The sequence below is a fragment of the Trachurus japonicus genome, chromosome 21, assembly GCF_045865225.1.
Source record: "Trachurus japonicus isolate A0001 chromosome 21, Traja_1.0".
NCBI lineage: Eukaryota > Metazoa > Chordata > Actinopteri > Carangiformes > Carangidae > Trachurus > Trachurus japonicus.
Window position 1 is genome coordinate 11,411,747 of NC_140927.1, and position 26,202 is coordinate 11,437,948.

At 42.0% G+C, this 26,202-nt stretch overlaps 3 protein-coding genes across 5 annotated transcripts in view; all 3 read right to left on the minus strand.

Moving 5' to 3' along the window:
* Positions 1 to 16,095, minus strand: part of ptpn4a (protein tyrosine phosphatase non-receptor type 4a) — a 62,483-nt gene extending 46,388 nt beyond the window's left edge. For both annotated transcript variants that reach the window (XM_085764638.1, XM_085764637.1), the window contains exon 1: positions 15,602 to 16,095. The gene's annotated coding sequence lies outside the window, so the exon portion shown is untranslated. The remainder of the gene's footprint in view (positions 1 to 15,601) is intronic.
* A 2,550-nt stretch (positions 16,096 to 18,645) lies between these two features.
* Positions 18,646 to 21,594, minus strand: tmem177 (transmembrane protein 177). 2 transcript variants are annotated; one of them, XM_085765511.1, is made up of 3 exons: positions 21,455 to 21,473; positions 20,403 to 20,669; positions 18,646 to 19,894 (listed from the first exon to the last, which is right to left on the minus strand). In XM_085765511.1, the coding sequence occupies exons 2-3, from the start codon at positions 20,601 to 20,603 to the stop codon at positions 19,163 to 19,165; spliced, it is 933 nt and encodes a 310-aa protein (XP_085621637.1). In that variant the 5' UTR covers positions 20,604 to 20,669; positions 21,455 to 21,473; the 3' UTR covers positions 18,646 to 19,162. The 2 variants fall into 2 exon arrangements, with proteins under 2 accessions (XP_085621637.1, XP_085621636.1); XM_085765510.1 differs by lacking the exon at positions 21,455 to 21,473 and adding an exon at positions 21,492 to 21,594 and having other exon boundaries at positions 18,648 to 19,894.
* A 1,379-nt stretch (positions 21,595 to 22,973) lies between these two features.
* Positions 22,974 to 24,389, minus strand: LOC146964800 (zinc-binding protein A33-like). The gene has a single exon (XM_085764217.1). It carries the CDS (start codon positions 24,387 to 24,389, stop codon positions 22,974 to 22,976), a length of 1,416 nt encoding a protein of 471 aa, XP_085620343.1.
* Positions 24,390 to 26,202: the final 1,813 nt, after the last annotated feature.

Consider the following 26,202-nt stretch of genomic DNA (forward strand, 5'->3'; position numbering starts at 1 on the left):
TCCCCTCTTGACTTTGCCAAATCGCATTGCCTGTTGCTGCAAATGTAATGCATGCACAGGGATGTTTCCTCCTGCACTCCAACTACTTAATACAGTGTATTAATCAGTGACTTCCACAGACACGCTGGATTTAAAACCGTAACACCCTGGTAACTGCAATTACTCAGCCAGGATTAGGCATAGGGCCGGTATGAGAGTCTGACACTGTGACAACTTTGTACAAAAATATCCCGGTCTCATGACACCACGGTGTTGCCATTACAGCTGCTAAACATAATCAAACATATAAAATAATGCTATAATAATGATTCTGCTTCTTCTGCTTGTACAGTTTGAACACAACCTGTTCACGTTTAAACCGGTTGTGTAGTGTAGTGTAGTGTAGGTGTAGCATGGTTTCATTGCACATATTTACAGTAACTACAGGCTTGGTTCACATCAATTCAGGTAGGTGTAGTGCTGACATACACATACAGCTGGATCAGAGAGACTCAGCAGACTAGATGCATAGCTGGTGAAGAATGCTTTTTTTTTTGGTAACGTTTTATTGTTTGCTTGTTTTTCAAATTGATTCAAAACAAATGGGCCTGATATAACACAATAATGCAGATTCATGTAAAAAACAAACAAAAAAAAAAAACAGCGTTCCTGAGAGAGGAGCTGGTTGGAGTTGCTTAACGTCCAACCCTTTGGCCTCTGGCCGGCGCTGAGGGAGATCCCTGGTCTTGCATGTCAGGTGACCATCCTCCTCCAAGCCGCGGCCGTCTCTGTTTATTCAGAGCCAAAAAATAAAAATTCCCATACAGCCAGCTTCGTCTGTATTTGGTGGAGGGGAAGTTCGGAGGTTCACCTCTCTTTCTGCCATCATAAACACAGGTTGCTTGTACACAGCTGACAGCTCGCGCCGAGCAGAGGGGGGGGGGGGGTTGTGTCACTCTACACCGCACACAAGCCCATGGATTCCTGTACTTTCGGTCTTTGACGAGTTGTTATAACTTGAGAGAGGAGACAGCTCATACCGCAGGAATGGTATGATGGAACGTATTAGTGGTTTTAAAACCTTGATCGTTTCGAACCGTGATCTACCTTGAAACCGGTAACCAGGATACCAGACATTTCCTGTCATGTGACAGAAGTTACACGTATTGTGGTGCTCAATCCACAACTTCTGCAATGTTTAAATCTATGGCAAGAAAACATCTCAGTTCACACAGAAACTCCCTTACAAACACACACAAGCAGCATTGTTTTTTCTGGTGTAAGCTAATGGTTTGAATTTACATATAGCACAGAGGTCACGGTGGTGGTGGCTGTCGAGCAGTGCTGGAGGAAGTTCACATTTTTAGGTCTCCTGCTTTCACACTTAAACGCTGCAAATAACGACTTGCTGCTGCTCCACAAATACGTTAACATCCAACTATTCCATTTTTCAATTATTCATCCCCGGTAGTCAAGTTGTTCTGTGGAACAAACAGTTCAAGAATCATTCAACAGTTGAATCACTGACACAAACATTAGACAAAAAGGCACACGGCCGGGTCAATCATTGATTTAACTGGCAACAGCAACTAATGTGTATTCATTTCTCTGAATCATCCCAAAAAGCTTTCATCTACCAAACAGTTATGAATTGTGTAACCATCTCCGTGCTGCACTGTGCAGGTGACAGGATACTCTGGAGATTTGTTTCCTGCTGAGCTTTTACGGCTTCATTCAATGCAAAGGGATCCTTAATAACACAACTTTGGTAAATCAAATGTCAACACAGTCTGGATGGGCGAATGAATTGGAGAAGGATACAGTATAAGCTTGTGACTGGCCAGTGATAAATCTACCATCTATGAATCTGAATTTAATGTGGGATTTGAAATGAAAACTAAACTGACCAACACAGAATGAAGTGACAACGCTGCCTCATTTTTTAAAAACCAAGAGGGCCTCTGGTTTACATGTACACATAATAAACACACAGGACAACATTCCCAGCCGGCGCGCACACAGAAAGCAGAGAAACAGAGATGCTGGTTTGATTAAAGCAGCACATTCCCCTGATTTTTTCCTTTCCTGCTGACACTGGCACCTTTGAATGTTACCGGGGGTCATGTTCTGAGAACGCTGCAAATTTCCACCCGCATCCACCTCAGCCCTGCACATTCCTGCCCCACCGGCAGGGAGGCCAGGTGTTTTGTACCAAGCGCACAAAAGGTTAGGGAGGCATAAGCAGCTCAGCTACGGGGGTGAGGACAGACACACTTGCACCTGATAGGAGCAGTAATCTATTTAGCTACACCTATTGAAGAGAAACTGAAGCTCATGTCTCAGGCTTTTTATCTGAATTTCATGCAGAATTTAAAATGATCATTTTCTATCATCTAGTCTTTTGTCCTCTTTAGCGAGAGGATTTTAAACAGTGACAACATCTGACATTTGCCATTTTTCAACGGTCAGACGTACAGTTGTGCTTTCACATGTCGCTTCTCTATGCAGCTTTGTAATTATTCTCATTTAGCCTGTAGGATCAATAAACAGTAAGTTAATCAGTCTCTCTTCATTAGGATGTAAAAGCTCCCATGATGCCATACAGCTGAGGCAGCTGAGGCAGCTTCAGCGTTGACAGTGCCAACAAGCTCACACAGGTCTCACAGTGGAAAAATCCAATTGCCATGTCGTGTTTTAAAGGGATACGTCACCCAAAATCAATAATTCACCAATTTTCTACTCACCGTCATGCCAAGGAAGGGTTTGGAAAACTTTTGCAACGGCAATTGATTTTGGGAGAAGTATCCCTTTAAGTATTCAACACAATATTCTACTTTATCACTCAGTGACAGTGAGGGCGAGGCAATATCGAAGACCGAATCGTTTCGGCGTCACAAGGGACAGCCCATCTAATAAGTGATTATTATTACTACTTTGATCAGCTGCCGTTCAATATCAGCCAAAAAAATGCATGCATGATCGGTGCACCAGCAGCAAATGAAATGTGTCGCCATGTGGAACTTTTACAAAGACGGATATAACATTTGTTATCTACCATGCATGCCAAAAAGTATCAGTATCAGCCATGAATCGGCTTATCTCACTCAAAGGGTTGGTATCTGCGGCAAAAAAAAAAAACATGATTGCAGCATCTCTACTCTACACTGTTTTTTTTTCTGAACGTAAATGACGAGAGGTACAGGGTCAGATACTCACACAACACAGGCACGGACAAGTTCAAAATACATACACTCAAAATTAATGCTTGGCTTCGGTAAAGCCAATGTAACAAAATCTGTCAGACAGAGGGGATTGCATGTGACAAAGACATGATGACTACATGATTCATTTAATCCCCTGCACCCTTAGGATGACCCTCTATTCCTATTCTTAAAAGCTATAACTGTTGAGACGATGATGACTCAAACACCAATCAGAACTCAAAAACCAATCAGAGCTTTTCTCATTTAAGTTCTGTCGTTACCCGTCTCCCCCACATGACCAAAGCCTGTTTCTAAGAAGCCTTGGATATTCTGTTCCTGCTCTTTGCTGAGAACTCGAGGCACACTGAGACTGACATCTGAAATGAGAGAAAGGCAGCATGGTAGTTGAGGAAAGAGTACTAGGAAAGGGCTTTTGTCATCAGCATCATCTTTTTAGAAGCAATACAACAGTCAATTTTCTTGGAAACTCTTTTCAAAAATGTGTTCATACCAATGCCAGAAGGTCACGTGTTCAGGGTTTCTGATAAGAGGTCGTCTAATACGCCAGTATTTTTCTTCATATTCAACAATGACCTTTCAAGGTCCAAGTATAATCCAGTGTGATCTGCAGGCTTGTTTGCATTACAGTTATTCAATAATGAGTAGGAAATGGAATTACACAAAAGAAAAAAAAATACACACACACACATACGCCCCTACTAGCGGCTTGGGAGGTGGGCCCACATATTCAGTGTGAAGAGGCTCTGCAGTGTTTTTGCTGATATGGTGGCGTTTCTCTCCTCTCCTCTGCCTCCTGTTTCTTTGTGTGTATCTTATCAGCTATCTGGCAACAGTGGCGAGGATGCAAGCAGCTCTGCGGCTGATGGAGGTGAAGCTAGGCCTGAAGCTAACAGCCCCGCCCGAAGAAGCCTTCCTACGGGACACGCTGCTTCAATGCACTTTCAAGGATGCAACTTCATGGTTCCTACAGCTGGCTTTAACACTTCTTATTTCTTTGTTCTTGATTAGAATTACACACACTCTCTCTCTCACACACAATTTTAACAGCTTTTTTGCATTTGGTGTTACTTTTTTTGGTCACATTTACTTTATTTAGAGCAGCATGCTTGAACTGTATATTGTGTCATTTGAAGCGTCCTAGTTCCTGCGGGTGTGAACAAATTGGAAGTGTGATTTTTCATCTTTGGGTGGCAAGATACAGTGACAACTAAGTGACAGGGGATGTGGCTAGCAGTATCATGAATGCTCAACACCATGCCCTTATAAACTGCACACTCTTCAACTACTACCCTGCTGCAGAACAGGCTATTCCAGCAGCAGAGGCGATTCGAGAGAAGCTGGCGATTGAATAGCTTTTTTTTTCTAGTTCACATAACAAAAAGAAAACATGTGAGTGGGTGAGGCGTAAGTGGATGTCTCTGTACCACAGGTTGTATGAAGAGGTGAGGATGAAGAGATAGAGGTGTGTGGAACACATTGTGGTCGGTAAACAGGGCCAAAACAGGAAAGCGTGGGACCACCTGACAGTCTCTTCATGCTTCTTACAATGTTTCCACACTGTAGAAAATAAGGTTAGCTGCTGGTGAAAAAAACACTGAGGCAGCACTTTCTCCCTTCGTTCTTTTTTTTCGCTTGTGCTGATGTATGGAGGCAGAAATTCGAGGCAGGATTAATCTACTTAAAAAGGCTTTGTGCAAAAAAAAAAAAATACAGAGGTGCATGCTTCTGTGTTTTACGCGAACAGCTAATACAAAATCTCGCAGCATGAGGCTTAAGTGAATTTTTTTTTTTTTTTTTCCTACTAGCGTCAGTTAGCTTAGTGTACCGTCAACATCCTGTCACTGGCAAAGCTTTGATACAGATGCAGGGCAGTATAGCAACGATTATGTTTAGCAAAACATACCAGAATGTGAAAGCACTGTATTTTCAAAAGCATTGGCCTCTGATCAGCTGGAACAATTCAAACCAGTGCATTTTCATCTTAGACATTAGCTATTTTGGGATGAGTATATGCATTCTGCTTTATCAAAAATGCAAGTTAAATGTTTGCCGTAGAGCTGAATTAATCATGTAGCTTCATGAGGTTACATATGTAGGCCAGTGCAGGTTATGCATTTGGGGTAGCGTTACTATGCAGATGGCATTTCCTCCGCAGCACTGGCCTGATATACCACAGCCTCAAACCAGGTTTCACAAACGTGGGTAGCCTGCTCTGCATTAATCTGATCTGACGAAAGGAGATTAGTGCAACCCCAGAACTATGTGAGGGCTTAAATGAACCAATGAAATAATGATGTTATTATATAAAAGTATAAATGTCAAGAAAATTAATTATGGACTCAAAGACACTATGCACAGATGGGTAATGATTCGGCATGGCTTTATATAACTTTTGATGTAATGTGTGAATGAAGTCTAATCTTTTATTCTTATGTTTATGTCTGTCATTTGTTTTCTGATTCCTCTCAACAAAAATATGTAAACCACACAAAATCTTAAAGGGATAGTTCAACATTTTGGCAAAGTGGCCCATTGTCATAATCCCTATAGTTTTGTTACCTTTAATTGTCGGTGCAAGCTATTTTTAGAACGGCGGAGCAGAGCCGCGAGCTGCTCAGAGCTACACTACGGAGGCTAATGGAATTTCTTGGTTTCCCTCATCAAACTCATCAAATACACAATCCAACAACTCCAAAAGGCTCTTGTGGACAAGTTGTGACCTGCACATTCACCACGAGACAATAACGGAACGTTATGAGACAGAGTTGTTTTCGAGGTAAATTCATGCAAAACCGCTGATGCGCGTTCTCGTCTGGGGCAGTTTTTCTGCAAGGAGACTCTGCATTTGCTTCGAAAACAACTCTGTCTCGTAACATTCCATTATTATCTCATAGCGCGGTGAATGTGCAGGTCACAACTTGTCAACCAGAGCGTTTTGGAGTTGTTGGATTGTGTATTTGATGAGTTTGATGAGGGAAACCAAGAAATCCCATGAGCCTCTGTAGCGTAGCTCTGAGCAGCTCGCAGCTCTGCTCCGCCATTCTAAAAATAGCTTGCACCGACAATTAATGGTAACAAACCTACTCCTAAAACTATAGGGATTATGGCAATGGGCCAATTTGTCAAAATGTTGAACTATACCTTTAAAATATCATGAGTTCAGTCCTTAGGTCGTAATTATTTGAACTTTATACGTCCTACATCATCACATTCGTTTCCAAGCTGTACAACTCAGTTGTTGTTTTTGGAGTGAGGGCTTGATTGTTTTGTCACACTGATGTGGCTATGACAATTTATCTGCTCCTCTACAAGTCAATACTGCAGTTCAGTGAAACAACCCCTGGGCAAGATGAGGAGTAAATCAGTAGGCTAACTATGTTTCCAACTGTAGCATCTGAAACTGGCTGTCAAATTGCCTGAGGATCTAACCTGCTCTAACAAACTATAAACCACGGTGTTGGCTTAGTCAGTGTTAATCTGTTGCCAGGTTGATGTTTGCGCAAAACGTGCTAATATGGGCACAGATTCACAGTCCTATAATTAATGTGTCTTAGATTTAAGTGTCCAAGAAATGTCATGTATTGTCCTCTTCCTAGCAGTGTCCATGCTGGCTCAGAGGCTGATAGAGACAAAGCAGGCAGAGCAGCAGTGAGTCAGCCAGAGCCAGAGCCAGAGCCAGCCCCCTGCCTCATGCTGAAATCAGAGAAACCACAAGAATGTAACAGCTTCTGTTATTATCCCTCCCTGCTGCCTCCCTGCCTGATAGCCTGCCCCAGAAAATAGCAGCAACGCTGCCTGTTTCTCTAACACACACACGCACACACAATCTTGCTCTCATGTTCTTTCTGTTCTCGTTCTCATCACTGAGGCAAACACACAGATTCTCTACGGGTATGACTGTCCATTTTGCTCACTTTGTTTCTGCACACATCGATAGTCTGTGAGCTCACACACTCAGAGGAGTTGACAGTGCAAAGTCACATACTCTGCAATTTGTTTTTCCTGCTGAGATCTGCCACAAACCCACGGCTGTCAGACATACAACCATTTAACTACCTAGCCAGCGGACGCACAGTAAAACAGATCAATAGATTGAAAGGCCGACAAATTAATAGCACACAGATCATAACTGCTACAAGTCTGTGTAGTTTACACAATTAACACAACGTAAGACTGCATGAGTCCCTATTAACTTACAACAACAAATAGCCTAGTTATCGGCGCGCTTTTAGATCTAACAAACAATTTGTTGTAAGGTTACCAGGGGACAGCAAGTTGCCATGCAACTCTGTGGCCATTTTTTCTTCTCAAAGTCAAAATTATGAAGTCATAAACTTCATATCACGTTTGCTTGTTTTTTAAACCTTCATTAAATTTTAAATATTTGGCTCTTCTTCATCCATTGAGGCCTGTTTAGCTGCCTACTGTACAGCTGTTTTTAAGGCCCTTTCTGCCAAGGGAATCTAAATCTAGATCTAGATCTTATAAACATGATGGCGTTGGGCCATTCTAGTCCATTGTCATGTTCTGTAACATTTCTTACTGTTACATGAATCAATCTGTAAAATAGCCTCATTAATATGGCACCCTTTTCAACAAATAACCCAGCTCTTTGCAGCTGTTAAATGTAACTTAAGGGAGCAAAAATGGAGCCTTGATTTATTATGGAACAAATATTTGCTGGAGGAAAGGATCATTCCTGTCCTCAGGCTACGACTTAAGAGTTGAGAAGGGTGAGAGCAGTCCCTGACGATGTCAACAAAAGAGTGCGAATGTTTGTGTGAGCTAGTGGTGTTCAGGGTAATCCAAGCTCACGTGGGTGGACACACCCTCCAAAAAAGCATGCCCATCAGCCTTTGAAACCAGATATCTCTACGCATGTTGTCCACCCTTTCCCTCTTGCCCTCTTTGCTGCATCATCTCGCATGCAGTGACGACATGTTCACACATCCACATTCGGCATCCATCTGTTGACTAAAACACAGGAGAGAATTTAGCAAAAGGCGTTGTCTTGAACAAGCTGGTCCTGTAGACCAGCATTCAAGAGTAATAAGGATAAAAATAAAGCAGATGCAGGAGAGGAGGAGGGACAGAAAGCAAGCTTTACAGTGGAGAGACTGAGAGTGGTGTAAAATAAAAACAGCACCACTAATGTCCCCGTGTTTTTCGGCTGCACTGTCTGCTTTTGTTTGAGTTGGATATGGATTCCCTTTGCACTTCCTTCGCAGATCTCCAAGCAAAACAAGCAGCGGATAAAACTAGGTTTTACCATGTAAACTGTTGATCTTCTAGAAATAACCCTGTCAAGTGTCACACAAAAACATGCTGCATACTGAAAAACCAGGCAAGGAAGTACAGGTTTAGACACATGAAACAGGCCCCAGGTTTCTGCTTCTGTTTTTTTTTTGTAATTATTATTATTAAAGATGAAACCAAAATGTAACTTTCAGTATGACCAAAACTTCTCATTTAGGGTAATTATCTCAGGGCTGCGAGGTCACCACTTCTCAGTTTTTGGAGCCCACTGTGTCATTGCAAGCAATAAAAAAACACAGAGACACCTTGGTAGTTCTCATGAGGAGCCAGCAGAATAAGCAAAGCCATCCATTTTTGGCTCTGTCCCGCTGTTCTTAGGCAACTGTGTCCTTTGACCTCCTGGAGTATTCAAAGCTTTTTACGCAGCTGTTTCAAAGGCAGACCTGGGGATCTGAGGCTGACACTCACTCGCATGCTGAGCCGCAGGTTGCACGAGGTTAAAATTGGCGCACGGCAATAGGTGCCGTCCTTGCTGAACGCTAGACATTTTGAGGGAAAATGGGATGGGTGGTAGTGAAGGAAGGGACAAGTCGAAACACGCGATGGTGCATAGCTCTTGAGTCAAGAATTAGGAGCCAGCTGTACACACATACCTGAGGTGTACAGGTGGGGGTGGGGCTGCATTGGAAAGGAGTCCTCTTTAACATAGGCTGTATTAAGGTATAGTCATGTATGTGTGTGCACTGTGGTATTGAGAACTGTATTCAGATTATTGATGAGAATGATGATGAGAATGAACTGTTACCAATGTTTCCCTTTAACTGTTTTATTAGCAGTAGCCCACTGCAGTATTAACAATGACAGCCACAGGATGTTTTTCAAATTTTTCAAATGGGTAAAATCTTGTTTAATTGTAGAGCTTGCGCATTCATTTGCTCAGCTCCTCCTGTGCTCTCACTCACAGTCCAACAGCCAATGAACCAATCAGTCATCATTGGACTAAATTGCCACAATGGTGGTGGACTATGAAAAAAAAAATCCATTCCATTTTCACTGTTCCCGTTTTGACTCTTCACCGGCATTTAAGGTGCACTGTGTGCTGCATGTGACCAATCACAATATGTGCCCGACTGATATCAATCAGCTCAGGGCGGGTCAGTAAAGGTTGTTTGACATGACATGAAGGAATAAAGCTGTGTAATGGATTTGGCTTTAAAAAAATATTTCCAGTAAAGCACCTCATATGGTGTTGTTCATTATTTAATTAAGCCCATCTCTGGTGCCCTTTCTCGCTCCCACACATTTATCTGATGGCTATCCATCCATCTCATACACAGTGATCATCAATGATCGTTTTAATCCTTTAATGTCTTTATGTTGCGCTCCCTTAATCCAACCTCTGCACAGCCAGCTAGGACTATCTCACAGCCCCTGAACCATAATCTAGCCATCTTTATCTCCTAGCTCTGTTGGTATAATCAGGCCCTGCACTTTTCAGAAACTGGGTTAGAACACACAAGTGACTCATAGGGACAACAAAGGATTTACAATAGATATCTAGAACCACCATTTATGTTACCAAATCTTCATAAACTAAACAAGTGGGGTGAGATGTCAATGTAATGAAACAATTTGAAGTCCTCGCTGAAATTGAACAATTCACCTTGCAAGGGTTAATTAAGTCATTTAAAAACAACGTCTTTTTCATTTCATAACTTGACCACCTTTTCCAATTCTTAATCACAATGTCTATATTTTTAGGCTCCTCTGAGAGAGGCCTTAGACAAGAGTGGGGGTTTTTTTTGCCCCCAGTGGGACAGAGAGAAGACCACCCCCTCTACTGGGCAGGCCGGATTTGATGACACAGTGTGATGGCGATTGGGAGGAAAACTCCAGAAATACCGTAACTGAAATATCATATTGACTTAAGTATTCTGACACTTTGTTATGACACCTGACATTTTATTTAGGTGCGTCTGTTTCTCTTGATCATCTTTCTACATCTTGATCGAGGTCTCCCTTGAGTGAATTCAGTCATTTGGACGTGATTTGGAAAGCCACTTGTCCATCTCTAAAAACGTCTAACAGCTGACGATATATATCAGAGCGCTAGCCAAACCATGTGAGGGAAGGTACGTTCCAGAAGTTTCTTTCATCTCCACACGGGATCTCTGAAGCTCCACTAGAGTGACCATGAGTGTCGTCATCACCTCTTGTACCAAGAAAATGTCTGAATCCTGTTCACCTGGATGTAACAACTGGACTCTAATATGTGTGAGTGTGTGCAGTAAGAGGAGGGTGTGTAATCTGTCTGGCTGGATAACTGCTAATCAAACTACTATGGCTGCGCACTGAGTACACCATTACCATAATATGCAGGTTTTTTTCTGATTAGTTATGCATAATTCAGTTTCACCAATGCCAATGAGAGAGAATAAGAGAGAGAGAGAGAGAGAGAGAGAGAGTGAGAGAGAGAGAGAGAATTCTCAGGAGAGCTAAAACCACTACAAACTCCACATTAAAATATACAATTGAGTGATATTTGACAGAAAGGCTCCTTACAGCATTCTTATTTAAGCATGAAGAATCACTGTGATATATAATATACAGTGGCTCTCAAACTATGAATAAACATTGTTCCTACTGAAATAAAAAGGGCTTTCTCCCTACCACAACTGAATATACCTCCAATCATTTACACCCAATTCACAAGGCCAATGTTATTTTTGTCCCAGTGTTCACAGGCAGAAAATAATCACACGCAAGTCTTCTCCACTACTGTCTGAATGATACTGAGACAACCATGCTGCAAGCCATCCCAGATATATCCATGTTTGATATAGAGCGATTATTCTTTGTAACCAATCAAAATGGGCCACTATTAATAAGGAACTACTTGCTTTCTATTTTGGAAGCGTGGCTCTGTCAAGGCATCTTGGTTCTGTAGCTGTGGTAACTCGTACAGAATAAACACAGCTGTGTTTGGAGCTGGGGAGATGATTTTTAACTGAGGAGTTGTGCCATATCCACCCTGACAGACCTAACTAGATGCCTTTCTGAGAGTTATCTGGCTGGATTTTTATGTGAATGGATGGCTCTTAGGCTGGTTCCCTCCATGACTGAAAGTCGGACCGACTGAAAGACCTGGGGCTTGGCACAATGATGGTGAACTGTGAGTGCTCCAGGCCTGTGCCATGTGAGGCAAATATGCAAATGTATCATAATTATTTTGCCTCTGATTCTAAAAAACGCCTTATTGGAAGCAATTACCCCTTGTGTAATTACTGATGCAAGAGGCATAACATTCAAGAAATAAATTGGCACACTATCCCAACCAGCTTGGCACCAGACAGGTTGGTGTGCAGCCACTGTAAAATGAAATGGCCAAGCTCTGCCCATCAATGGCTGAGCTTACATCTCTTCCTTGCTGCCGACAGGACTGTGAGTTTTCCAAAGGGTTAGAATGGAATGAGATGACAGCTGGTCCTCTTGGTTAAACATGAACAAGCTGTCTTCAACAATCAACATGGGTCAGGAGGAGCCTGGTGTCGCCCAAAGAAAGAGAAGGATCTTAGGTGGGTAAATACCACACTGGTTAAAATCTTTGATATAGGCATGGGGTTTAAATGATCCAGTCAGTAGCACTGGATTGATAGTGAGTGAACCATGACTGAATGTATGGACTGAAAAATAGTTTGGCAGGTTTCTGATGATAGAAGTAAAAGTTCACCAATATCAACTTCATGGCCTACCAATGCAAGATATTCGCAAATGCTAGGAGCTTGATAATGTATCTTACACACAGCACCCAACTATCTAGTCCTCTTACCAACACTTGTCAGTTCACACCAATAACTAAGCCGTCAGCAGGACCACTGACAGTGGCAGGGTGTGTCTTTTCAACGTTGACACAAACCAGACATAAGGTGTCACACAAAGATAGAGAAAAAGGGAAGAGTAGAAAACCAAGAGCAAAGAGCTTTGAGAGAGAGAGAGGAGGAAATGTTGGACAGACAATGGGTCAGATAACAGCTAAATCTCAAGTCAGTCATCCACCTGACCGACACACACAATATACACACACATACACTGCTCAACTACCACTCAACATTTGTAGAGAACACAATCTTTAAGCTTACACTGCTCCACACGTTGCCTATACTCCTCGCCCATCCCACAGTGTATACACATCTTTCAACCCTTCAAACAAGCAAGAACAATGGTTGACCTGTGACCACTCTCTGCTATGTGGGCCAGTTTATGATGTTTAATTAGAAGGCATCTTCTCTACTGGTGCAACTGGGGCTGGTCTTAACTGTGTGGAGACGCATCCGCAAAAATGGCACAATGATAAATTGGAGCTGTAAGAGTAAGAGGTCAATGGATGGACATGAATTTTCTTCACCTCCCGGATTCACCCAATGACCAAAGCACTGAAGATGTGTTTAATTGCTGGCAATTAAAGTGTGGTATCCAACACTGTTCCTCAGTTAATGTATGTTTCCCTTCCAAGTGATACAATGCAGGAAGGAACATAAAGTCATGGATAAAGAAGAGATTAAGCACTACAGTTTCTCAAACTATTAACTCCAACCCAGTGTATCCCTACAGCTGAATATAATTTAAATAGCAGTAAGGACAACTGGCAAAAATCTTGTCTTCTCTGCTTTTAATAACATCCTCAAGATTATCTAATGAAGAAAACATTTACAAGATACAAGTTGAATTTGATCCCACGTTGCCTTGGGGTTTGATGATACTACCTGACTCCCATGGGATCCCCCCCAGCCCTCTGCTAGCAGGTGAAGTTAATCCCAATTACCTCTGCCACACCTGTGCCCCCTCTGTCACCCTACATCTGTGTTCTCCTCCCTTGGTCCACTCACTTTTTACTATTTGCTTCCTCTCCCCCATCTCAAACACACACCTCTGTTGTAAACCACAAGGATGGCTGGTTCAGGTGCGCCGCTCAAGTAAAATGGGGCCATTGCCACAGGCAATTTAATCTTCACCAGCTGAGTCCGTCCACTTCTTCAGGTTTAGACGAGGCAAAAGCAAAGAAATGTAGAGCTCAATCCAGGATTCTGTTCAGCACATCATTTATGAATTTATAAAAAGCATCAAATAAAAATGGTCAGGCTGCATGACAGCTTTTCTCAGCATTATTCAGTTATGTTTAGGTACCAAAAATTCAGGGGGTCAGTAAAAAAAAAACATTGCTAGAATTCACAATATATGACAGAGCGGTGACAACAAATACTATTTTATAAATTCAATAATAATTTTATACACATTTAAATCTAATTTGATAACTAACATTTTGCTGTTAAAAGTGAACAAGCCTGTGCTTTACTAGTGCTCCAGTCTGGTATGGACAAATGCAAATAATAATCCCTACTTCCCCAGCTTTGACACATAATATGGTGGCAATACAGGTCTAGAATTGGGTCCCATATGATAAATGTGCAAACATGGCAGGCCTAATTCCCAAGATAAGCAGTTCAGCTTCAGCAACCATCAGCCCCCCCAGACAGGGATTCCCAAATGTATTCAGGTCAAGAAGAGCTACAAACATTAGGTCAAAGTCATTTTGTTGGACCCCCATCTGTTAGGCATTTTGTTTATGGGGATTCCTTCAGAAATGGATACTGTAGAAAGGCTCTTGTCAAAACAATGCCAGCTGTCTCATCTTACACATGAAAAGTCAGTAAAATTATACAGGAAATCCACAGTATACCATCAGATTGTGGGCGTGGAGGGCTTGTTGTGCCCCTGTCACATAATCCCTGGGGATCCTCAGTCGCACAATTTTTGAGGGCTGTTGATTTGGGTGCACAGTTGTAAAGCCGAACCCACCTACAGGATTTTCATTCACAGTTCCCTTCCTTTGCTTCCCCTGACTGAGACCCCATTCAGAAGCAATTGAGGAATGAATCTGAAGTCATTTTGCAGTTTAGATAGCCTAAGGGACAAGGGAGAGCCAGGGAGGGGAGAGAGGGAGGCTAGACAAACAGGACAGAGCAGGGTCCATATGATCTCAGCAGCGGTAGCAGACTGGAAAGCAGCAGGCAGCAGTGGAACCGACTGCGACCCAAAAGATGTGGCACGGATGGTGGAGGATTACGTCATCGAAAAAAAGGAGGACGCCTCATCACAGCAAAACCATCACATCCGTGACTTACCAGCACACTGTTAACAGCTTTCACCCGGCAGACACCAGCCTTTTCTATCGTATCCTCGCAAAAAACAAAAAAACACAACTGTAATTGCTGCACAGACAAAACTGAATGAGGGGTCGCAATAAGAGGCTTATCCATATAGGCCCTCTCGTGTGACATTTCCAGAATGTGACACGTACATGAGAGCAGTTTAACAAACGCTGCTTCACCACTCATTCAGCAATGAATGACAAAAAAAATGCCACATTCAGTTTATGTGAATGGTGTTTGTATTGCGCATATGCATAAACTGTATAGGTACTGTAGGGTTACAAAATTATATCAGCTCTGTCAAGCAACACTTGCGCCGATACGCGGCAATTCAAACCTCATTATTAATCAACGGCTATTGCTTTCTATTATGAAACCGTTTCATATTAAAGCCACAGTCGTAGCATGACTGACGCCGCACTGGTCCCATTGAACGCCAACTGGACACTGTCATTAAAGGGCTTATTGTACACTGTACAATGAATGAGCTATTAACGGCCCGTTTAACTAAATTATAAATGTCGACTGCAAGAAGCCTGAGTAAAGTTTTACTGGCTCAATAAAGCTTTAAATGCACACCAATACAGCGCACGGTAGATTAGCTACTGTAAAGTAAAGCTCCGAGATATTGAATGAGCTAAGAAACAGCAAGCTAACAGGCTACACAGGCACTGTGGCTATTGGGGTTACAGAGTAATGTGTACACTCGGGGTTTCTGTTTCTATTTAAAAGACCTCACTCAAATAGACACACTCGTAATTACAACACATGCCCTCCGGAGTAACATTATCCCAGTGTTATTTCGCAATATTAGCAAATGTAGCTGTGCGGGTAGCAACTTGGATAAAAGTGACAGCGCTAAGCTAAGCTAAGCTAGCTAACGTCAGTGGGCTGTAAAAACTGGTGGCCTGTGAATGAGTGTCTTTTTCTTACCGTCATAAACTGCTCCAGGGGGGTCCAGTTTTTAAGGAATATAATTTTTTCTGTATGTGGAAATGGTTTGTGTAGGGGCGATATAGCCCGAACATCCAAGATCAGTTCAGCCACTGTGGGTGAAACTCGAGCATCGTTACTATCACCGTCTTCATCAGTACTCGGAGTCCGGCGCTGCTTCACACACATCCATCCAGCAGAGCGGGGCCTCCTCCGGGCTCGACCATGCGACTGGCTCGGCGACGACGGATAATCCACAAGACAGGAGCCCCCGCAGTAACCATTGGCTAGACACGGCGACTTGCAGTCATTTCAGGTCGAGAGAGTGTGAAATATAATCCCACGCACGTGAAAATAAAGAAAATGCAGTCAGCAAAAACGTTGTGAGTGAACAAATTTGGACATCAAATCGCCGAAAAAGGCAAATGTTGCGTTTCTGACTTTCCCAACATGAGCCTGGCTGTCCGTTGTTGTCAGCGCTCCCTGGTCTCTCTGCAGCTGCTTTGCCTGCCTGCTTGACTGCCTTGCACCACAGCAGTGATCAGTACAGCGACGTAATGGCGCAAACCGAGCGCACAGGGGCGGGGCTACAGGGCGGGAGGCGCGCTGTTTGTTTCTCAGCGAACCCCAAGTAGAACCCACTGCAAAATCTGTATTGGTATGTATTTACTGTATGTGTGTTCATATCATTAGGTTCACATGCATACCAATACAGAAATACAGCATGTATGTGTATGTAAACGTACACTTATGTATGCATTATAATCGTGAATGATTGGGAATTGATACAGTACTACATTTTGCATGTCCCGGCTATGGACGTTTCATATAGGTTAGGCCTACTATAATATAATATAATAAAATGCAATATAATATTATGCTATAATATAATTATAATACACCATCATTATATTGTAATACACTACTATATTATATTGACATAGTTTGTGATATTTACTGTACCTTAAATGTCTTAATTGGCCATTTTTCAGGAGTGCAAATGTTTTCAGGAGTGCAAATGTTTTAATTGAGTGCAAATGTTTGACTAATCTTGTAAATTATTTTAACTTTTTTTTTTTTTTTTTTAAATTCAATTTTGTTTTTTGTTTTGTTTGTTTGTTTTATGTTTTTAATTAATGTGACTATGTGTTGAAACTCTGCTGTCATTCTTGGCCAGGTCTCTCTTGCAAAAGAGATCTTGGATCTCAATGGGACAAACCTGGTTAAATAAAGGTTATAATAATAATAATAATAATTTTTGGGATGGAAATATGCCATAGCATATGGGGATGTAGCACAAATAGTATGTTTAAATAATATGATAAAATATTTTACATTAAAAAAGACAGTTTCTAGTGGGCCCTTATTGTTTTTACAGTAACTTTATACAAACACACACTGAGAATATTCTTTGCCTGAAATGCATTTCTGTCTTTCTGAATTTTAGAATGAATGTCCTTTTATCTATCACTGTGACACCAATGTAGACAGTGTGAAAGAAAAATAGTAGTAAATTGTGATAGTGGTAATGTGGGCTCTACTGACCTCCAGTGGCTCACAATGGAAACACTCTACAATGCAACGAACAATGGTCCATTGTAGAGTTATCTCTGTAGAGCAAACAATGAAGTAAGCAGATGAAGCGGAGCAGTGAGAGCAGCACAATAAACTCAGTGTTGTTGATATGCATATCTCAAAAGCCACTTTGTAGCCAGGGAGATGATGGAGTAGACCGAAAATCTAGTCAAAGCTTTTTGTGTTTTTTTTTTCTTGGCATATTCTTCACAGAGACTTTCCCTTTTTTTTTTAAAAGTGTTTTCAATTTACTGGACCTGATAATAGGGAGAGTGTTTTGCAACAATGAAAATATTTTGTTCATGTATCTGGTAAATATTCCTCATTGAAGAGTGCATAATGTTAAAGTCTACAATCTGCTGCATAACCACAGATCTGGAGCAAAGTCAGCATCTTGCTCAAGGGCACAAATGCAGAGAGGACACTGAAACCAAGCTGCCCTGATTAAGAACAGTCCCACCACTCTTCTTCATCAGTTCTGCTGTCTGCATGCTATTTATGTCAAGAGTTTATCAGAACATGACTTCTAGTTTTGATCCCAATCAGATAACAGAGAAAAAGCAGAGGATGGATAGAATAGAGTTACGTCTATGGAATGGTCTACCTCAGTACAACAATGTAAAACATGTCAATGCATATCTGTCTGCAACACTATTAATTACATGCTTCTATATTTAGTTCAGTCCCCAGGGTAAAAGATGTAGAAAATGTAATTAAACACCATATCGGAGCCTCGTTAATATGCAGACAGACAACCTCAGGGAACTTGGGTGCTATATGATGAGTCCGGAGTCACAATAAGCTGCACATTTAGATAATTATCTCTGCGTAAATTACTTAAGATCATGCAAATGATGTCAAGAGTGTTACTATCTTTGAAGGTTATTTTGAGACCTGAACTCAGAAGCATAAAAAAAACGTTCGTTTTTATTATGGCAATGTCAGATGATCACTGAGATGTGATCGGTGTACGCATACACAAACAGTACAGGGCTTTAAATTGCAAGTCCATTCTACAGCAATTAAGCATATTTTTCTCCATAATGATTGTTCCTGTATTTCATTGAGTGATAACACAGCTGAATGTCATGCATGAGGGGGGCTTCAGATTCTCCAACACCACCAACTCTTCCAAATCAGGGAGAGACTTTTTATCTAGTGAGTTTGTTGGAGATATGGGCTCATACTGAAGACGTGCACTAGGAAATATTACTATTATCCTGTACTGTGATGGTTTTGAGGATAAAAACTGTCCACTGATTATAGAGCAGATGCATTACAAGTTTTAACTGCAGTTACATAAGTCTTCAAAAGTGAATTTCTGAAAACCGTATTACTGAGGGCTGTTTCCAACACTGATTTTTGATTCAAATTTTTTTTTTTGATTTATTTTTCAGTAGAAAAGAGAGAACCCGTACAGTCCCCACACACTCCGAAAAAAACAGGTGGAGAACAAGAATATGTCCCATCTAAAAGAAACTGACGAGGATGTTCAGGTTCACGTTATTACATGATTAAAGTAACACCTCGTTCTTCATGACAAAGACGTGTTTCTGTTTTACTTGGAGAACGTGGTTATATAAGCAGCACAAGTTCTGAAACATAAAACAGTGGTTCATTTTGTACCATGGATCTTGAATTCATTTATTGGGTAAACATGTCACTAGTCACGCTTGCCACTAAAAATCTGGCACCTGAGTGGTTTACAAGAAGATTTTTCTTTCCATTTGAATGTTTCTGCCCTTCACAAAATGTTACACAAAATAAAACTCAGGACATCAGAGATGACAGATTTCTCTAAATCCTAGGAATTCTTTTGGCCAGGTTCTTTTTACTGCTAAAAAAAAAAAAAGCTCAGAGACCCTCCCACACCACCACAGTCTATTCAGAGACAACTCCAATTTACAGTGGGTCATCAAAGTTGTTTATATCAAACCGAGTAACAGATTTTCAATCTCAACACAACAGTCCTTCTCTCATCCCTTTTCAAGCCTTCTGCTCATTCAGCAAAGCAAGGATCCCTTCCCTCCTGGATGTGTATGGCGTATGTTTCAGCTGAAGGACGTTAGCGGGAAACAGGTTCCCACTGGGAGCATACATCTCCTCTCCCTTCTGGCCCATCAGAGAGCGCAGAGTCTTGTTTCTGGACAGAATCTTGTCATAAAACTCGACCCCTCCCTTGGCATATTCCCGTGACAGTCCTGCAGCGCTCTTGTCTGAGCTGTAGTCAATCCACTGGCTGACAGCATCCGAGGTGAGGAAGTACGACACGGCGCCGAGGCCGAGTGCGAGGGCGTTCACGGCACCACGAAACAGAGCGGGCCCTGCGTGGAGCCCAAACACCTGCTTCAGCACCACGCTGTACACCCAAACCCCACCCAGGCAGAGGGGGGCGACAGCAGCGTTCAGAACAGGCCCCCCGGACTGCAAACGCGCCACCTCACGCGCTACGGCAAACTTTTGCGCTCCAATGGAAAAGGTCAGCGCCTCTTTTAGCGCACCTCCTGTATCACTGTCCCAGTCCACCGTTTTACCGTTGATGAAAATGCTGCGGTTGGTGATCCCACTTGCGTCGTCTGCTGTGCTGTTGAAGTTTGCTGGGATGCCAATCTGAGCGCCTGCAGGGAGCCATGGGACGCCGGCACCAACTGGATGGAACCCAAACGAGGCGAAGGCAGAGAAGGTTTTGGTTGAGCTGATCCCATAATCCTTCAACACCTGCAAATGACAAGGGCAACATTGAAATGTGCATTTTGCAACTATTTTCACTGCACATTGTCATCTCTATTGGCATCTCTCCTGTATGACGAATGGATTTATAGTTATTTGTCAATTGAACGTGTAATCTGTTGGGCACTGTGTAGCTAAGTGGGTTGAGCAGGCTGCGCCCCATATGCAGAGGCTACAGTCATCGCTGCAGCCAGCCCCATTTGAATCCCGAATCTGGTGGCCCTTTGCTGCATGTCATTCCCCCTCTCTCTGCCTCCTCATTTCCTGTCCTGTCTCTCTCAACTATCCTATCAATTAAAGGCATGTCTAAATAGTAGTCAGTCAAGTAAATTGCTAATGTCCTATGTGTTGTTGTATTGTTTTGTTTTGTTTTGTTTTGTCATCTCATCTGTAGCATCTGCAAATAAATGTGTAAATCTAATTGATATGCAAAAATGCTATTCAATTTTACTTTCGGCTCAAACAAAACTACTGCACACATCTACACATACACTACCTGCTGGAAAACCTCCTCCAGTTTTTCCGACAGCGTGACTGGCTCTCCTTTGAACCAGGCCTGATACAGCGGACGGTAGGAATCGTTGGGGAAGGCGTGGTAAAACATTTTAGCTGCAAAGACCCCGCCACAGCTTGCGACGAGCAGCGGAGTCCGGTACTTCTGAAGAAGCACTGAGTACTTGAGGAACCGAGACGCCATGTCAGGTTTTTTTCCTCCTGACTAATTTGGTGTCAGTTGAGTGCTGCAGACTTCAGTAACCAGCATCTGTGAAAGAAACAGAGAGTAAACTGAGGAGTCTGCTGCCAACAGGCTTGTCTGTAATAGAATCTCAAAAGGCAACTGAAACAGCTCACTCCTTTTGAAAGAGACTAGTAGGTAGCGATAAAGAGTTGTTTTCTTCAAATGTCCTTCAGGCAGGGATTACAACCTTTAATGTCCTGTTTAAGACACACTGTCTTTAATAAACTGACCTCAGCAACATCACAGACAATCTACAGTCAACTTCAGTTAAGAGGCTTACACAACACCCTGGTCATCATGTGTTCAAGGGGAAAGTAAGGTGCCATCAGTCCTGCTCTATGATACAGTTTAGTTCTCGTAGCCTACACAGATATGCAATATCTACTTGCTAATAAGACACAAATAAGGGTTTTATTTGTATTAAGTGTCTTTTGCGGGAATAGAATAGATCTTGATTGAAATGTACATGAGAGAAAACTCATACTCAAAACATAGGGCTACTGTAATTATCACGTCTCAGCACAGACGAATAGAAATCAGCCAAGCATTACCATGAGACCATCACTATATTTAACGTAGGCATAAAACTGAGCAACGGCACTAAAACACCCTCTAACTATCCTTGACAAACTTATAACGTTAAGTAACGTTAGATAAATTCAGCCTGTAACGCCAGTTTTCTTTTTACTATTCATTACCGTTAGCTAACGACCCGTAACGACCCCAGGACAAATACTCCAATACAATCCGCTTTATCGCACTCAATTGATAAAAACAAATAATAAGGAATAAAAAAACAGTTGCACTACCTGTGTTCACAGCCAATAGACAGCTTTAAATACTCACACGTTGTAAGCATTTTCACAAGGACAGGGATCCAGTGCCAGTTCCATGAAGACAGAAACTCCTGTCCGTAAAGCGGTTTGGTGGCCGTCATTGCGCAAACACTGTCGTAAAACTGTCGTAATTGGCATGACAGTTTTAGTTTGGGCCAAATACACGACACTACGTTACAATGTGTTTGGCCAAGATGTAACCATTCAGATTAATATATTTACGCCGTACACACTGCAATAACGTTGTCAATATGATAATGCAAAGAAGTGACTCTAAAACAATGTATCAAATAACTAGCCTAATATGCCCTGACTGATGAGAACAGAAAATCAGTATGTTGCAAGATGTGAACAGCACTCGGTTAGGTAGTGATCTTCTGTTGAATGGGAAATAATGAGGTTTGCAATATGAACCATATCAATTACTGAACATAGCGTGAAATAATCAAGATTGTTATGAAGCAACAGTAGAATGAACTCACTAAGAGCTGTCTCACAACACCTTATTATTTTACACAAAGCAGAGTAGCCTATTGTGTTTGTTTTTATTTTATTTATTTACTTATGTGAATAAATTCAACATATTTAGGTGAACCTTCTTTTAATGATGCAACCATTCCTCAACAGAGTACAGAGCCATTTCAATATCTGTGTTTACAGCCAACAGCTTTAAATACTCACAGTAAGCATTTTCACAAGGACAGGGATCCAGTGCCAGTTAGGCTACAAGAAGACAGAAACTCCTGTCCGTAAAGCGATAAAGCAACAGCAGAATGAACTCACTAAGAGCTGTCTCACAACACCTTATTATTTTACACAAGGCAGAGTAGTGTTTGTATTTATTTGTTATTGTCCCATTAACTTAGGCTATGTGAATACATTTAACATGTGAAGGTGAACCTTGTTTTAATGATGCAAGCACCATTCTTCAACATAGTTATTTCAATAACAAATAACTGTTCTTCAGAATCTTAATAAACACATTTTTTTTTAGCCTACATGTGAAACAAAGGCACTCCAACGGTGTCAGAGAGAAAACAAGAACAAGGATCTTTCTGACTACCGTATTGTTTGATGTCACAATCTGACCACCAAAGTAGCACTATGATGAATAAACCTCAATAATGTGTAAAATGAGAAAAACACAGAGGCAATAATGGTAAAACGTGTGCAACTATTTACATTTTTGCTGCCATTGGGTTGGTGGGAAATGTCCACGTCAGCATTATTCTCAGAGGTGTCACATTTGAGCAGGCTTTGATGGCATTAATATTATCACCTGAGTTGTCAACTACCATTTTATGGTCTTTTTTTTTCTTTTTCTTATAACATTGCACATATCTCTCTGTCTCTATACCTACATAAATAATCATGCTGCATCTTAGGCCAACACTGCTTACAATTTGTATAGGCTGTTTTAGTTCAGTTTAGTGCAGTAGATTAGTAACTTAAATTTTTGTTCCCTACATTTCTTTCAATTGTCTTCCTCACCTCAATATGTTAACTTCTCTTCGATCCACGTCTTTAACGGGTGTGCTACTGTCGATAACTTTATAGGTAAAATCTTCAGTGGATGGATGCTCCAGGTGTTGATGTATGGATACATTTTGGAAGTGAACGTGTGCGTGAAGGTGTGTATGACTGTGTCAGTTTGTGCATCGAAGAAAGTCAGCTTCCCTGCGACACAGTCCAGGTGCACTTTGACTGTGGAAAACCTGTCCGTCAGTGGGAGGACACAGGCTGGACATGATGGGGAGTACGCTGTGAATTTACCATTGCAGAACCTCACCATCCACAATCCGGACAGTATGTTTCCTGTCCTCTGAGCTCCCTTTGTTATCACACCCAGTGCCCACACCTCACTGAGTCCCACCTCCACTGTCCAGCTGTGTCTCCCTGAGTGGTATCCGTCAAGGCCCAGGACAGCTCGGTTCTCCATCCTCTCTGGGGTTGAGGGGAGATCTTGTCTCAGTCCACATCTTACGCTGGTCAGACAGTCAGACAGGTGCAGCTTCTCGTGGGCAGTGTTGGGATTCAGGGCTATGGGTGTCAGTGACACTCTCTTCATCATTTTGCACCAGACCCTGAAGCTTATATTTGCTCTGTGTTTGCCAACGTCGATCAGGACTCCAGAGATCTGCTGTGGATCATCCGGCAGGGGACGCTCAGTTTCCTTCTTCAGAGTGTTGACTTTCAACAGCAAAGACGTGTCCTCATCTGACAGAGCTACCTCTATGGTACTGATGGTACTTTCCAGGCTGTTAATCACACTGCTCAGACATGAGATCTTGTCCTTGATCATCTCCCTTTTCTCCGTCTCCTCTTGCTTCAGCGCTGTAATCCTGATGCTTTCCTCCTCTTCCAAAAACGCACGAAGCATCTGAAACTCCTGTCTCACCCTCTTCTCTGTGTCTTCAGTCTGATTCTTTACGTCTTCATCCGTTTTCTCCCATTTCGTTATCACTTCGTGGAACAGTTTCACCTTTTCCCGTAAAGGCTTCAGCCGCTTCAACAGGTCCTCCCTGTGAAGCTGCGCGGCTTCGTCCACGGGTGTAAACCTGTGGTTTCGGTGCTGGTTCGAGTGCTTGCATACGACACAGACGGGTGTCTGGTGGTCCAGGCAGTAGAGCTTCAGTCTCTCGGTGTGCTGGGAGCAGACCACCCCTGACTCCATCTCCAGGAGGAAAGCCTCGCATAAGTTCTTCAGCACCAGGTTCCTCGGCGGTGCAGACCCGGGGCACACTGCCTTGCAGATGGGACACGAGGTTGTCTGTCTCGTTCTCCACCATTGCTGTATGCAGACGTTACAAAAGCCGTGACTGCAAGGAAGCAGGATAGGATCCCTAAAGATGTCCTGGCACACCGGACAGAAGAGCTCTGTGGTGGCGACTGACCAGCTAGTAGCCATGTTGACAGAACTCCTCCCTTTCCCGACCTCTTCAAATTCTGTGAACTTTACTTATTCGGCCAATGACAGCCAACCAGCATTATTGCGCATTACTGCCACCCACTGTTAAGAGTGTGGAAGGCCTGAAGTAGGTCTGATGGCCCCTCTACTCAAACATGGGGCATCATGTCATGTGTGCCTGACTAAACCATGTCAATTAGCCAGATTTAGAAAGAGTCCCAGATAGAATAATTGTCTAAACACGGTGTTAGGCTAATGCAATCTTAAATTAGATTGAATTAAATTAAAACAATAAAAATCAAGCAAACATTAAGCCTAGTCACATCTACCTTGTAATTCTCACAGTGGAGTGAAAAAATCGCAGCAGTAGCCTACTCTGTGCTCCATTTTCTTTCCACAGGTTAGGGTAACTGGTAAAATATTAGTAGCCTACAATGACTATAGCCTACCAGTCAAAAGTTTGGACACACCTTCTCATTCAATATTTTTTTCTTTGTTTTTATTACTTTCTACATTGTAGATTCAAACTCACAACTATTATGTAGGCTAGTAAACAAAAAAGTCCTAAATAAAGCAGAATATGTTTTATTAGATTCTTCGAAGTAGCCACCTTATGTTTTGATGACAGCTTTTTGCACACTTTTGATTCTCTCATCAGCTTCACTAGGTCGTCACCTAACGGTTTTCCAACAGTCTTGAAGGAGTTCTGAGAGGTGCTGAGCGCTTGTTGGCTGTTTTGCCTTCACTCTGCGGTCCAACTCATCCATCTCAGCTGGGTTTAGGTCAGGTGACATAACACTTTTGTTTTCCTTCAATGTTTTAATGTCTTGAATCTACAATGTAGAAAGTAATAAGAAATAAAGAAAGACCACTGAATGAGAATGTGAGTTCAAACTTTTGACTGTAGGTATTATTATTAATAAGCATAATATGTGTCAGGCCCGATTGACTAAGATGGATGGATGGATGGATGCTGGGGTTTTGCAGTGTGCAGGAATGTGGCATCAGCCCGAGGCAGCAAAGAAAGTAATCAAATATTTAGTAGATTGCCATCAAACAATACTGTAATCTGCTGATATATCACTGCAACACAGGATGGTGCTGTATTGCTAGAATGACTTCTTTATTTGCAAATAAGCATTATAACAGAATGTGAACTTTTAGCTAGTCCTACAGGACTCATGGACTAGGACAGAAAACAATTAAATTAAGTTAGTCAACTTTGGATAAAATAAGTTATTGAAGAACAATTCAGGAAATGGCGATTTTGAAAAAATCTAACCAAAAATTAAAATTTCTTCAAATTTCTCCAAACTCGGATATATCATCTGGGGGTCCGAGGGGAGTCCAACGCAGAAGGTTTGGTTGAAATTGGGCCGGTGGTTTTTGAGAAAATTACCAAAAACCACACACAAAAAAATCTAACCCGCAGGGTTGTCGATTTTTTTATTTATTATTATTTATTGTAGACCTATGTGTATTAGAACCCTGAGTGGCTGCACAAGGCACTGCTGGAGGAGGAAGTGAAAGCTGTGCAGTTACTAAAGACACTAGTGAGAAAACTGTCAGTATTTAAGACCGTGTGCAGTGTGTATGACCTCTGATGACAGTAATTCAATGTAGAGTCATTGCCCTCTGAACTGGCAGTGTTTTACACTATGTACAGTATTTGTTAAATTACAATATGAAAAGCGATGTATTTATAAAAACATGAATTTCAACATAAAACTCTGCAGAAAATTGGAGAGGAGAAGCTATTGCAGAAAATAGAAAAGACAGACAGAGAAGACTGGATCAGTAGTCAACATAACAG